Source organism: Benincasa hispida, chromosome 12, assembly GCF_027475165.1.
Source record: "Benincasa hispida cultivar pf3 chromosome 12, pf3_genome.v1.1, whole genome shotgun sequence".
NCBI classification, from domain to species: domain Eukaryota; kingdom Viridiplantae; phylum Streptophyta; class Magnoliopsida; order Cucurbitales; family Cucurbitaceae; genus Benincasa; species Benincasa hispida.
The window spans coordinates 55,000,568-55,016,827 of NC_143489.1; the positions used below are offsets into that span (position 1 = coordinate 55,000,568).

Here is a 16,260-nt window from a genome sequence, read left to right on the forward strand (position 1 = left end):
ATTTAACCCCATTCATTAACTAATGGGATACTCCACTATAGCCCATAGTTGAACTACCCTCGCTATAGATATATTATGTCCACTTTATAACCATAATCAGTAAGTCGATCCTTCACAAGTTGTTTGTGAAGGGTCAATATAATCGTTTTACCCTTGTGAATACATCTTGCTCCTTAAGTTCCCATTGACCCTCTAATGAACAATTCGGATTCATAACACCTTTTTCTATCATGAGAAGGTGGGGCCCTAATTGTTCAAGATATGGAATCAATACTTAAGAGAACAACCTAGGAGTAAATTCCATCTTGCAAATCTATGTCCCCAGTTACTCATCCGATCTTATCTCCAAAATGGGAAGCTTATTGAGCAGTGCTGTTGGACTACTCTCACCGTTTGCAGATCAAAGGATAATCCCAAACAAACAAGAGTTCATAGCTAGCTTAGGATTAAGATCAGGTTATCTTAGGTTATTTGATAAATGAAATAGTCAATTTTAACAATAAACGGTCGTTATAAAGAAAAGTGATTATTTACGTGGTCCAGAATATATGCAAACTCATGGCATAGGATGCCCCCACTCACATGTCTCGACATGAACAATCTTTGGATCACATCGTATGTAACACTTTACAACTCTTGTAACAACTACAAGAGTGGGCCGCATCCAATAGTGTTACCAAGATGAGATACCCAATTTCATCCATATACTTATTAGACCATTTAAGTTATATACTGTTAACTTGATCCTGTTTATATCATTACATAAAGTTAAAGCATTCAAACTATAGCCATGGATATGTTTATTGGATTTTCATAATAATATACAATATCAACAACTTATTATTATTGAAAAATAGAATGTTTAACATGAACTGCAAGTTCTAGGACATTCCTAAAAATCTCCCACTTAGACTAAAACTCCAGTGAGAATAAACATATACAATATAATGTTGAGAAACATAATGAAAAAAATACAATAAACTAGGGCATCTCTAATACCATGGATATTCTCCCACTTGCCCTAGATTACACTACTCAGAGTTCTAGTTTAACTAGGTGGCCCTCAAACACTTTAGCTGAGAGAGCCTTTGTGAATGGATTAGCAAGGTTGTCTTCAGAGGCAATCTTTGTGACGATCACATCTCCTCTGTGTACTATCTCCCAGATGAGATGGTACTTTCTTTCAATGTGTTTTCCAGGTTTGTGACTCCTGGGTTCCTTCAAGTTGGCAACAACACCACTATTGTCACAATACAGTGTGATAGGCAGGTGCATATCTGGAACTACTTCCAAATCAGCCAAGAATTTGCGTAGCCATACTGCTTCTTTAGCAGCTTCACATGCAGCCACGTATTGTGGAGTCAGCGATATAACTTTGCCTAATGCTTCTCCAAACTATAGCTCCTCCGTTAAGAGTGAAAACTAATCATGAGGTAGATTTCCTGGAATCTACGTCAGTCTAAAAATCAGAATCAGTGTATCCTATAAGTCAAATCCTTAGGTCCATACTATTAGATCTACACCAGCACGTAGCGGAAGAAATCAGGATCCATAAGCATTCTAATTCTTTAATTTTGGTTGAAAAGAAACATGCTAAAAACAGAGTTTAATCGGTTTCATGAACATACCTTGGCCGAACCAACGAAATCTCCATTTCCAGCTGCAAAATCCTCTGAATCCTAATATAGACCCCTTATAAAACTTTCTCGGTTTCAAAATAACGTTTATTTTTTTCCTTCAGTTTTATCATTGATTGATAAGTCTGTAACTCATTCAACAGTGTCGTCAAGTTATGAGTGATTTTGTTCATAACAACGTTTGTTCTGAACGGCAGATAACTCTCTGGAAGATATTTCAGTATCATGCTCACTTAACTCGTCTCGTCTATTATTGCCCTGTGCCATCATATCGAGAACGTGTTCTCTTACCTTGGTTTTATCTTTCATGTGTGTAACATAGACATACTTGATGGCTTCATGTCTAACAGAAGATGACAGTCGCAAGGTGGGAAGATTATTTGAACTCATGTCCCTTCAACCTTCTATTCTACCATCTGTGTCTACAGTTGTCACAGATACCGATACGTATAAGTGGCACTTTCGTCTTGGCCATGTGTCACCTGACAAACTTCATAGCCTAATTTCTATCGGTACCTTAAGTAATGCCTCAAAATTTTGTTCATTTGATTTTTTACATTGCAAATTGGCGAAACAGCATGCTTTGTCATTTCCTACTTCAGCATCTCTCTGTGATGAACCATTTGGTCTTGTTGATTCCAACGTTTGGGGCCCTGCTCCCACCCCTACAATAAATGGTTATCAGTATTTTTTTATTCATTGATGAATACTCCCATTTTACTTTGATATATTTTCTTAAGAATCGTTCATTTTTACCCCAAATTTACATTGAATTTGCTAAAATGATTCAAACTCAACTTTCTCAAACCATCAGAATTCTTCGGACTGACAATGCCATGGAGTATAAGGACTCCTATCTGCTTTCCTTCCTAACTCAATAGGGCAATCTTGTCCAATGCTCATATCCTTATACCTCTCAACAAAATGGTCGGGGTAAAAGAAAGCATCGCCATATTCTCGACTCTGTCTGTGCACAACTTCTCTTCGCATCTTGTCCTGAAAATTTTTGGAGAGAAGCAGCACTCACACCTGTTTATATTATCAACCGCCTTCCCTCTACTGTTCTTCACAATGTGTCTTCTTTTGAGCGATTATATGGCACACCACCCTCTTATTCTCTTTTCAAAGTTTTTGGTTGTGCCTGCTTTGTTTTACTTCATCCCCATGAACATTCCAAACTTGAATCTCGGGCTCGTTTGTGTTGCTTTCTTGGTCATGGAATTGAACACCAGGGATTCTGGTGTTGAAACCCCATATCCAATCGATTACGTATTTCTCGTCATGTCACTTTCTAGGAACATCGTATGTTTTCTAGTATTTCTTCCTTCCATGCCTCCTTTCTTAGTACCCAATCATTCTTCACTAGTCCTACCACATATCTATTTCCCGCCTGTGAATCTTCATCTGAGTCTCCCACTCCACTCATTCTAAAGCATGAGTTTTTCGCTCCACCCATACCAGAACTTGCGTCTTCCATCCCACCCGTCCAGAGCTTGGTCAGTCTTCTCCGTCTGCTGCACTCCCGGACCTACCGTTTGTCCCTGATGCTAATCATGATCCTGAACCTATTTGTTGGTCTGCTAGGGTAAGAGAAACTCTACAATTTCTACAGGACTATCATTATTTTTCCACAACTATGTCCTTAGTTGAACCGCAGTTCTATCATGAGGCTTATACTGCCCTCTTTGGCAGCAAGTTATGGATGAGGAACTTCAGGCATTACACAAGACTCACACTTGGGAGTATGTTGATCTACCACCTGGAAAGAAACCTATTGGATGTAAGTGGATCTATAAAATCAAGACCCGCTCTGATGGATCTGTCAAATTCTATGATGCTTGTCTGGTGGCCAAAGAGTATTCAAAGGAATATGGTATTGACTATGAGGAAACATTCGCTCCAGTTGCACGAATGACATATGTCCGGAGTCTATTAGTCATAGTAGCTGCCAGGCAGTGGCCCCTTCTTCAAATGGATGTTAAGAATGTCTTCTTCAATGGCACACTATTTGAGGAAGTGTATATGCAGCCACCACCTGGCGTACCTTTTCCACCAAACAAGGTATGTCTTCTTCACCGTGCATTATATGGGCTCAAGCAAGCTGCTCGTGCCTGGTTTGCAACCTTCAGCTCTACAATTACTCAGCTTGGATTTTCCTCCAGTACGCATGACTTTGCTCTGTTTACCCAAAAAAAATTTCATGGACTTGTTCTTCTTCTGTTATATGTGGATGATATGATCATTACTGGTGATGATCCTCCAACTATTTCGGAACTCCGACGTTATCTAGGAGAACATTTTGAGTTGAAAGATCTAGGACCGCTCAGTTACTTCCTTGGTCTTCAAGTTTCATCATGCTTTGATGGATACTACATATCTCAAGCGAAGTATGCATCAGATCTGTTAGCTCGTTTAGGTATCACTGATTCTGCCACAACACCAACACTGTTGGATTCCAATATCCGTCTGACCTCTTTTGATAGTGTTCCCCTCCAAGATCCAACACTGTATAGACAACTGGTTGGGAGCATTATATATTTAATAGTAACTCATCCAGACATAGCCTTCATATTGTCAGTCAGTTCATGTTCAATCCCTGCACAATCCACTTCACAACTGTCCTTCATATTCTGCGTTATGTTAAAGGTTTGCTAAGACATAGACTTCAATTCTCCTCTAAATCCTTTTTAGTTCTATCTGGATATTCTAACGCTGATTGGGCGGGTGATCCTACGGATAGACAGTTAACCACAGGTTACTGTATTTATTTGGGTGATTCTCTCATCTCTTGGCGGAGTAAGAAACAAACGGTTGTTTCTTGATCCAGCACTAATTCGAAGTATCGTGCACTTGCTTATGCAATCTCAGAGGTCTTATGGTTCCGCTGGCTCTTGGCTGACATGGGGGCTCCTCAAAATTCTGCCACTATTCTTCACTATGACAATCATAGTGCTATTCAGATAGCACATAATGATGTTTTTCATGAACGGACAAAGCACATAAAGACTGACTGTCATTTTGTCCGCCATCATCTTCAAAACTCTACTCTGCTCCTTCAGTCCATACCTACAACTGAGCAACCGGCCGAGTTCACTAGAGCCTTTTCCTCTGGACTCTTTCTTTAGCTACTGTGCAAACTCAAGTTGGTTTCTACCCTCCCAGCTTGAGTTTGAAGGGAGATGTTAAATTGTAAACTATTTTTGTTAAGATTTTCAAGTTGCAAAGTCAAGTTTTGTTAGATAGTTGAGCTTTGTTAGGGGGTTCTTGTTAGCTAAATTTAGTATTGTACCAAGTTATTTATACCTGTACAATTGATCAATTAGAAACATAGAAAATCATCCATTGAGATCTTAATTTTACACTATATTCATCCCCTAATTAGTATGTTGGAAGCAAAAGTCGTTTTGGAAGGTTTGCCTGTGATTGAGCGTGAGTGGGGTGAGTCCAATCTACCTGGAAGGTGGAATTTGATGCGCAGGATGTGATTAATCTCCTATCCAAAAACGAGTCATCGCTAGCTGAAATTCTGGTTCTCATTGAGTATACTATTTTTTTTTGTTAAAAACCTTGTTAATATGTTTCATTTTTATCACATCTCTATAGAGGAGAACAAATTTTCATGCTTTAGAGCTTTAACATTCTCTCGATTGTTCTTTGATCTAAAAAGAGGGTTTTTTTTTTTTTTCGAGAATATCCTCCCTTCATTCTTGATGAGGAGATGAGGAGGTAGTTGGTTTCATTGTTTTGTATCATTGTTTGCCTGAACAAACTATAAACACTTCCCTAAAAAAATAGTTTCTGATAAATTACTTTGATATATTGGATTTTATTATCTTAAGTAAGCATTTGAATACTTTTCTAGCTAGGTACTTAATTAAGCGAAAAATATTTGGTTAAACGTGTAATTTTTTGGCGATGTATAGGTATTTTGAAGTTAGTCTCTATGTTTTAACACAATTTCAAATTGGTTCCTTATATTTTAATATTTTTCAATTATACATTTCATGTTAGTGAATGTGGATTAATACATCTTTAAAAAAAATGATAACTTCATACAATACAAAATTATGCCATCTAAAAAAATTCATGCCTCTGCCACCTTTTTAGAAATTTGAAAAAAAAAAAAAAAAAAGTGCACATTTATTCAAGAAGGCCACAATTTAATAATGTTAAAAAATATTTTTTTAAAAAAAAACTAATTTATATTTATTAGATAAACATCGAAATCAATTGTAACGTGTCTTTCCGTCTTTTCATTGTAAAATTCTCAATAACGTTTGAAATAACAAAGAACAAAATTGAAAAAATATCCGAACATTGGAGACTAGAATATATCTTAATTTTATGTATATTATTTCCTGTCAGTTTTAAGAAGTGTTTTATATTATTTTTAAATACAACATTACAATTTGAAAAAATTATCACTATGATTTTAGAAAAACTTTCAAATTTACTGACATCAAAATCAATTTGAACATGCACCACCACAGGTATAATTATTTATTTTTATCATTGAAGAATAATAAAAATTAATACACATATAAATCACCATAACATATAGTATAGTAATTCAAGAGATGGTTATCAAACACATGAACAAAGAAGGGTTCTATTAAGAATAAACAAAAGAATATTTCACAAATCAATCCAATTACATTTATAGAAAATGAAGTAAAATTTCCTTTCCCTTTTGTTTTAGATTTAAAGGTTTTTTTTAAAAAAAATATTAAAAATTTGAGTAATAGAAAAAGAAAAAAGAAAAATCCAAAACAAATATAGAGAAAGAATGATATTGGCTGGTTGTCTCTCTATATTGTGTCTCCTCTTATCCTGTTAGGGTCAAACTTGTCTTTAGAAAAGTCAAAACGATTCGGTTCGGTTTTAGTTCAGTCCGGTTTGGTGGAGCCGACCCGAAAAACGTTCGTCTTCTCGCATTTTTAAATGAAGCTCACTTGGTCCGCCGACGGGCTCCGGACAACACGGCCGCTAGGGGATTTCTTCGGAGCCTTTGGCGATCCGCCGCAAACGATGGAGCATTCACAGCCGCAAATGTTGCTGAAACAGGAAAATAAGCCACCGCCGTCACTGTGACGGCGGTTGTGTTGTCGGGTTTCGCTCGTTGGAAGGCTAGATAACTCGCCGCGATCATAAACCGGAGGAAGCTCCGTCCGCCACCGTTCCAGCTTTGATTGTAGACCCTCGACGCTGTCGTTCAGGCTCAACCCACCAACAATCGAGCTCTCATTACCGTCATCGATTTTCTGTGTGGCCATTTGTGCCGCTACCTCCGACGGCGACGGACCGAGCTCCGATTCGGTTAAAAATGCGCCACCCAAAAACGATTTCCTCGGTGTTGTATAATTGAATTCGTTGTATTTCGTGTAAGATGATTTTCCTAACGGCGTAGATCTTCTCGGTGTCGCAAATTTATCGTGCATCGGAGTTGCTCTAGCAGTGCCGCCGCCGCTGGCGGCTAGCCTCTGTGGGGTTCTGAGTGGCGTAGCGTAGGGCATTTTATCGAACCTCGAATTGGGTGTTTCTTGACCCTGTTTACCTCTCGGCGAATCCGAAACGGGTTTATCATTGGAAGGCTTTTTCCATGGCGGAGAATCTAGGGATTTTTCGCTAGAATTGGGTTTTTGTGCTGCTTTTTCCTTCTTGTTCGTCGGTGGTTCAATTGGGTGAACTTCAGAGCCGCTTAAAATGCTGTATTGATCAATTTTATCCTTCTTCCCAGCAATTACAAGGTTCGATTTCCCATTCTTCCCATTTGTAACATTATAAGCTTCTTCAATCCCTGACCCACTAATCATCGAACTCGCCTTTCGAGATTTTCCTTTTTTTTTAATCACAACGGACCCACTAATCATCGAACTGGCTTTGGATCTTCCCTTTTTCTTCTGTTTCGAAACCTCCGACCCATTCACCATAGAACTCGCTTTCGATTTTGTTCCTCTTCCCATCATTTCCGACCCTCGAAGCTCTGATCCCATCATCGAACTCGTATCGCTCTTAGACCGTCGCATCTCCGGGCGAGTAACCACCGTGGGAGTTCCATGGCTATGATTGTTGTTATTACTATGATGATTAGCAAATGGATCCTCCTCCCCCATGAGATTCCGGTACCCAATCGCTGAGGTACTCAATTGAGAGTACAACGGCATACTCCTCATCGAGCTATGAAGCAGAGCAACCCCAATATTCAAAATCCCCTGCGGCCTACCCGACGGCCGCCGTACCTGTAAAGCCACAAATCGCATTCCAACTTGTGGTTGTTGACTAAATTGATGAAGCCGCGGCGGAGTAGGGATGAGATTCCCAACAAGAATCCTCACCGTCCCAACATGAATGTCTTTAAACCAATGCAGAGCATAGATCTCAATCATCACCGCCGACGTGTCGGAATGTAAGAACTCATCATCAACACGAAACACAAACTTGTCGTTCCAAGTTGGGTTATTATGACCATGAGTATCAACACGGGTAGAGAGTTTCCGGTCAGGATGAACCCAAGCAACGGCGTAAGTCCTCATAGAACGAGACACCGGAGCTAAATCCTGAGCAGAGATAACATTAAGCTCTAGAAGCTGAAAAGGGTTCAAAATAGACATGGTTTTTGAAAAGGGTTAGAGGGGAAGAAAGTTTAGAACAAGAAGGGAGAATGGTGGGACCGGCTGAAGAGCGCCGGCAAGGGAAAGGAGGGAGGAGGGGAAGGCATTTAAGGGAGAATGAAAAACAGAGGAGAAAGAAGAAGAAGAAGAGGGGGCATTTGATTTTGTGATTTGCTGTGTGTCTTGTTGGACAAATTTTTAAGGAAAGAAAGAAAAAAAGGAAGGAGAGGCGAAAGGAATGGAGGATTTGGTTTGTTTGATCGGTTAAGAGAAGAAGTTTTTATTTTTGAGTAGAAATTTTCTCAATGGTGGTTTTTCATCCAAACAGAGGAGTGGTGGGAGACAGAGAATTAACTAAATTTGATTATGGGGTTGTTGCTTAAGCACGACGTGGCGTCTTTTGATTAGATGTGGGGTTGTATTTCTCAAATTTTCTAATATATTGGGACAGAGTGTCACTGAAGGGCTTCTATCTCCTCTTTGCTTCTAGAATTATGGTTGGTTTTTTTTAAAAAAAAAAAATATATATATATATATATATATATATTTTAGTTTGACGGGGACTTGATGGAAATTTTAACCTTCTACTTCTGGTGGATAATATATGGGTTGTTCATGGGTTGGATTAAAATTTAATTATTCGACTTCAATTCAAATAACTTTTATTAAAAAATGAACTCAACCCAACTCAACTATTAAATATTTGGGTATGGTTGGTTAGGGTTAATCTGGTTATTTATTTAAAATTTTATTCTAAAAAAATGCAAAACATAAATATGTAAAATTCTAATTTAATTATTTTTCATATATTGAATTAAGATTAACAACTCAATTTAAATATGTATAGTGAAAATTTTAAGTACAAAAAAACTACTTTTAAGAGTTATTAAAGAATAAATTATTCAAAAAAATATTGAAATTGAATAAAATTAAAATCAATATATACATATATATATATATATAATAACTGTGTTACAAATAATAAAAAAAATATTTTAAAGTTAATAATAAATTCGAGTTGATTCTGATTGGTTTTGGTTATATTAGGTGAACTCATGAACCAACTCAACACATAAAATTTTCATTTATTTAAACCCAACCCAACCTAAACCGCACGGGTTGGGTTGGGTTGATCGGTTTTTTCGGATCATCAAATTTTTTTAACATCCCCTAATTTTCATATTGATTTGAGACACTTTTTAGAATAAACTATTGTTTGAATTATAAATTTCTTTAATCTAAACATGGAGTATATAAGTTGGATTGGATTGGTTTTTTTTTTGTTGGACATGACTAACATAGCAAAAAAAAAAATATACAAATTAATTGTTGGTGATTTATTCTAAGAATTAATTTCAATTAATTCTAAAATCTTTTTTAAAATTAATTTCAAATTTTTTATTTTTTTTTTAAGAAACTGGTCTTACATTTTATTTAAATAGCTCTTAGCTTTGAAAAGAAAGATAAACAATTTTTGTCTTTTCTAGTACCAAGGTCGCGCCGTAATTGTTTTTAAGGCAGTGGTTCTTCCACGGCACAGCAACCTATATATTTCCACATACATGTTTAAGTTTCATAAAATAACCTTGGATCTTAGTTTATTTGGTTGATTTAATGCAATCTAAACATTAATAAAATATATCTTATATTATTAGATATATAATTTGTTTTTACAAACTACAAGATACACTCGATTTAGGACATTAACTCCAACAAACATGTTATATTTGACAAAGTCTACGCATGATTTATTTCACAAATTGTTATGTTTGGTCTTTAATTTCCATGAAATATTATTATTACTTTTAAATTAAATTTTTATAACATTATTTTGACTATCACTCAACTTGCTTGTAGTATGAATATATGTAAATTCCGTCAATTTTTTGTGGAAGCTTGTAGGAATTAATAGTAGTTTGAGATATTGTCTAGCTATGAAATGTGTAATATTTTACAAATGTATTTTTTTTCAAGATCTCAGAAGGTATATAAGTGAGGATAATTATCTACATTAGTATAAGGCCTTTTAAGGTGGAACCAAAATTAAAGTCATGAGGGCTTATGCCCAATGTAGATAATATCATGAAGGAATCGTGAAGTCCACAGTGGAAATGGGATCGTTCTCAATTTTAATTATTTCACATAATCAAAATTCACAGAACAAGAATTATGCATCAACATAGTATTTACAACATGGTTATTAAAAAAGAGGGAAGAGGTTAGAAATTGACATACTCTTGAAGAACCCAAAGCCTTCACGTAATTCCTCCTTTCTGGTCACAAACAACCACGATCAAGAACTCTTTGAAAATCACGAACAATAAACCAAAGGGACACCACCAAAAGTGAACCTTCTGTATTCTCAGTAGATAAGAATCATAGGAGTTGTGGGCTCTATGATCTTTTGGGTAGATGGAGAGAGAAATTTTTTCTTAGGAGTGTGTATTCTAGGAAAACAACAAAGTATCACCTCTGTAAATCTTCTGTGAATAAGATAAAGTTCTCGTGGAAATGAAACTGCCTCACTCACGTCTTCCACCAAAGAGAAAAGAGGGGAAGGGGTTACAACCCCCTCCTAAAATTAATTTTCAAAAAATTAATTCATTTTTAATAGATTTAATATATATATATATATATATATATGATAACCACCTTATCATATAATATATATTAAACTATATGTTATATCAAATAACACAAAACCTATAGTTTTTATATTGTATCAAATACAATATAGCCTATAGTTTTTATTTCTCTCAATAATACATGGTATTTAATTTAATCACATTTATACTAAATGTAATTATATAAATCTCATCGATATAATTAATATTTGAGTCATATTCAAATACTTAATTCCTCTCAAAGTAAACTTTACATTATAATGTATCAAATACATTACATTAATTATATCACATATAATTAATTTAAATTAATTATATCATATATAGTTAATTTTCTTAATTAATTTGAACAATTCATAATAATCCAAAATTAATTCTCAATAAACATTGTTGAGCTACAGAAGAAATCTTATGGACCTGTAGATTGAAGCTTCAATGGTACTTGAATAATTAATTAAACTCTTTTAATTAAATTATTTAACTTTCATTAACTGTCATTCACTCCACGATAGCTGCACTCTTTGCACTACAGATATATTTCTATATCTATTGGATATAACCTTTCAACAGTGCGATGACCCTTCACAAATTGCTCGTAAGTACAGTTTGGCCAAAAATACTGTTTTGCCCTTGTAGTTACATCTAACTTCTTAAGTACCACTGATCCTTCTAATAAATAATAAGTCATAGTCTAGCTATGACCAAACCCTCTTGAGCTAAGAGAGGGTATGGCGCCACATTGTTCAAACCTCGAAATCAGCTATTAAGGGAGCAATTTATCTACCCGACATTAGGGAATGAGTGAATTTCATCTTGTGTAACTGTGTTCTCAGCTCCCCAATCAGAAAAATCTCCAAAATGATAGGCTTATTGAGTCGGCGATCTGACCACTCTCATCTAACAAATCAAAGGACTGCCTTCATAAGCAAGAGTTCACAACTCACTCAGGATTCAGGTCATGTCACCTATGGTCATCCTAGTAAAATGTAAGTCTCTACTATTAACTGCGTTTTATAAAGAGATTATTTATTTCATGGTTCAGTCTTATAAAAACCCTTTTGTACATAACCCCGCTCACATGTCTCTACATGAATGATTAGGATCAGATCATTTGTAGCACTTTACAACAATTATAAATATCTACAAAACGGGTCGAATTCGTAGAATCACCAGGATAAGATATCCATTCTTATCCATCTACTATAGACCATTTAGGTAATCACTTAATAATGATCCACCTGTATGTCTCTACATACATTTTTATGAAGGAACTGTGAAGTTCCATAATAGAAGCGGGGATCGGCCCAATTTTTATTTTTGTAGAATACAAATTTTATAGAACATACAATTATGCATTAATGAAGATTTTACAACATGTATCTTTGAAAAAGAGAGAGAAAGGGTTGGAAAAAATATGTACCCTTAAAGAAACCAATTTCTTCACGAAATTCCTCCTCAAACAGCCACAATCCAAAATGGCCACCACCACAAGTCAGACCTTCATATTCTCTTTTGGGATGAGAATTTCTCAAGAGTGTGTGAGCTCTGAGATTTTGGAAGAGGAAGAGAGTTTGAGAGAGAAAAAATGTTTTGTTGTAGGGAGTCTTCTGTATGTTTTTCTGAAGAGAAAAAACTCAGGTCTCTTGTGAAGAAGATGAAGATCACCCAAAAAATAAAACCACCTCCACTCCCACGTCTGATAAGAGAAAATTAAGGGAAGGAGAGGGAGTTGTAACTCCCTCCCTTTAATTTTGAAATTTAAAATTAAATTAATAAATTTTATTTTATTAATAAATATATAATAACTAACTTATTTTATATATATAAATATATATTGTTGGGGTTGATGCCCTAAAGTCTCGTGTCCTGTAGTTTGTAAAAAGTTTGTATGATCACTTGTGTTGTTAATATATGATATTTACTTCAAATCTTGTATTTTGCTCGGTTACTTATTTTATTTGTTTTACCACAAACCAATAAACTAAAATCCCTGGTTATCTGTATGTGACTCAAGCATGTATGTGGTGACATATAAGTGGATCATGTCTTGAGTGATAATTAAAATGGTCTGTAGTATATGGATATAGGAGGGAAACCTTATTCTAATAACGCTATGGATGTGACTTGCTTTGTGGAATGGTCACAAGTGTTGTGACTTGTCATAGATGATTTGATCCTGATCATTCGTGTTGGAGACATGCGAGCGGGCGCATCCTATACAAAAAGTTTGTATAAGACCTGAGCACGAAGTGTTAACATCTCATTATATAACACCGTTCATGATAGAGACTTCACTTCACTAGGATGACTATAGGTAACATGACCTCAATCCTGAGTAAGTTGGGAACTTCTGTCATTGAGGACAGTCCTTTGATTTGTATGGGTGCGAGTGGCCAGGTTATCGACTCAAACCTACCATTTTGGGGATTCGTCTAATTTAGGAGCTGGGAACTCAGGTATACAAGATGAAATTCACTCATTTCCCAAAGTAGGGGCAAATAGATAGATAACTCCCTTAAGGGCTGATTCTAGGGCTTGAACAATGTGGTGCCACACACATTCTCTTGGCCTGAGAGGTGTTCACACATAGACTATGTTGTATTGTTCATTAGAGAAATCAGTGGTACTTAAGGAGTGAGATGTAACTACAGGAGCAAAACGGCAATTGGCCCAGCTGTACTTACGAACATCTGTGAAGGGTCATCGTACTCATGATTGGTTATATCCGATGGACACAAAAATATATCTGTGGTAAGAAGAGTTCAGTTGTTGGTCTTTAGTGGAATACTTAGCAGAACGGATGGTAGATCTCGTAGCTAAAGAGTTTAGTCAACTATTCACGTACTGTTAGAGCTTCGAGCCACAGGTCCATAAGGTCCCCTTGGTAGCTTGGATAAAGTTGAGAATCATTTTTTGGGCCGGTTGAAATGTTCAAATTGACAAGAGAAAGTTCGATTATATATGATATAATTGAACTGGTTAATTATATATGATATAATTGACTAAATGTAAAAGATACATTATTTTGGAGAAAATTAGATATAAATATGATTTATATCAAATAGAGGAGAAATTACTATAGTAGATATGCGATATCAAACTATAGGTTAGAAATATAATATGATTATATTCATTATTTATTTAAATAGGCGGTAATGAGATAATTGACCGAGAATTTCTCCTAAATCATGCAAAAGTGGGAAGATTGATTTCCTTTATTGTAACTGAAGAATAAAATGAAAATTGGTTTCATTTTTTCAAAGAGTTCGAAAACATTGCTCAAGGTGTGGAAACTTCACGATCGGTTAATTAAGAGCCTATACGATAGTGTCCATCGCCTAAACGATCGCACACTCGCACACTAAACGATCACACGCGATTTCTAAACAATCGTTCACCTTCTCTAAACGTTAGCTTAGTGCCCGAGCTTTCCTAAACAATCGCTTACTAATTATTAGACGATCTCTTAGTAAAACCTACACGATCATGTACCTTTCTCTAAGCGACAAGCACTCGACTATACGATAGTCACCTACTATCTTCCATTTGCTTGCCATTCTACACAATCGTCCTTTCCTCCTCCCTCTACCAATTCCATCAAACTCCACTCTTTGGATTCTCACTCCAAGAATACCAAGGGCTTCGAGTGGTGGTGTCGTCCCTGATCGTGCTAGTTCGTGCGCTGTCGTTCGTATCTGAGCTTGAGGGATCTGTTGTAGGCAATAAGGAGTGCTCCACCTCAATTGTCTTTGTCCTCTCTTGTGGTGTTGAATCATTTGAGCTAGGTCTTTGCATAAACATTTTTGTCTCTTTAAAAATGACATCTCTGCTTGTTACACACTTCTTCTCAATAGGATGCCACAATCTAAAGCCTTTCACTCCTTCAATGAACCCCAAAAACATATATTTTACTACACGGGCAGCTAATTTCCCTTTGTTCAGATGCACAAACCCTGTGCACCCAAACACCCTTAGGTTATTTAGGTTAGATGGATCTTTCTTCTGGAGCGAGTAAGTCAAGTGAGGCATGAGGGCATCTGTTGAGAGTATAGACTGTATAGGAGGCTGCTTCAACCTAAAACTTCTCTGGTAGGATAGCATCTGATAAGATACTCCTTACTCTTTCTATAATTGTTTTGTTTAGTCTCTCTGTCATCCCATTTTGCTGAGGTATGTACCTCACAGTCTTGTGTTTAACAATCGCTTGCTGTCTACAGAAAACATTAAACTCTTCTACATAGAACTCAAGTCCATTATCAGTCCTTAGGCACTTTATTTGACAGTTAGTCTGTTTTTCAACCATAGTCTTCCATTCTTTGAATTTTTTAAACACTATATCTTTAGTTTTTAGGAATAATATCCAGCATTTTCTAGAGTAATCATCAACAAAGGTTAGAAAATACCTGACACCACTTAAGGATTGGAAAGGTGAAGTGCCCCAAAGGTCTGAATGCACATAATCAATGATGGCCTTAGTTATATGTTGGGCCTTAACAAAGCTTTACCTAGTAGCCTTGCCTATCACACAATGCTCGTAGAAAGATAGGCTCTGATGAATTCCTTTAGGTAGAATTTCTTGGTTAGCAAGATCTTGAAAGCCTTTGACACTGATATGTGAAAGTCTTTTGTGCCAAAGATCTCCCTCAGTAGGCTCCTTGGTAGTCACAACTATGGGCTGAGTGCATTTTCTGAACACCTTGAATAACATAGACCCCATTTATTTTGATCCCTTTGAGGATAGGCTTACCAATTTCAATACATCATAGTAGCCTTCCTTCCCTTTGTACTCACAATTAATTGAGTCTAGCATGCCTAGTGAAATCAAATTTCTCTTCAACTTAGGCACATATCTGACATTTCTAAGTATTTGACTGTCCCATCTTCTAGCTTGAGTGAGACTGAGCTTATTCTAACTACTGGACATGAGTTATTGTTACCCATGTATATTGAACCTCTATCTATATCTTTGTATGTGTTGAACCAATCCTTGTGAGGTGTCATATGAAAAGAACACCTTGAATCTAGAACCCTATCTAGGTTCTTAGTTCATCCAACATCATCAGCCCTTTAATTTGATGTAGCTAGGGCATCTAAATAGAAAAAAAAAAGACTTCCCCTATTGAAGCTTCTCCTTACTGGTTTGACTGACTTTTCTATTGTTGTTTGTTTGTTTTTCTGTTCATTTTTCCATTTCAGGTTCTGCAATCCTTGATTAGATGCTCAAACTTTTTGCAATATTTGCATATAATCTTGGATTTTTCTTTGCCTTCTTATGTGGAATTATGTTGCCCTTTTTTTTTATTATTATTGTTTTGCCCTTTCACAAATAGACCTTCAGCACTAGGTTTCTCTTCCTTGTTGGTTAATAGCTTCATTTCTCTGATCTTG

General features: G+C 36.1%; 1 protein-coding gene across 1 annotated transcript; it reads right to left on the minus strand.

Annotated features, from left to right (window-relative positions):
• Window positions 1-6,230: 6,230 nt before the first annotated feature.
• Window positions 6,231-8,670, minus strand: LOC120092818 (uncharacterized). Its single transcript, XM_039051021.2, has one exon. The coding sequence runs from the start codon at window positions 8,246-8,248 to the stop codon at window positions 6,575-6,577; it is 1,674 nt and encodes a 557-aa protein (XP_038906949.1). The 5' UTR covers window positions 8,249-8,670; the 3' UTR covers window positions 6,231-6,574.
• Between the last annotated feature and the right edge of the window lie 7,590 nt (window positions 8,671-16,260).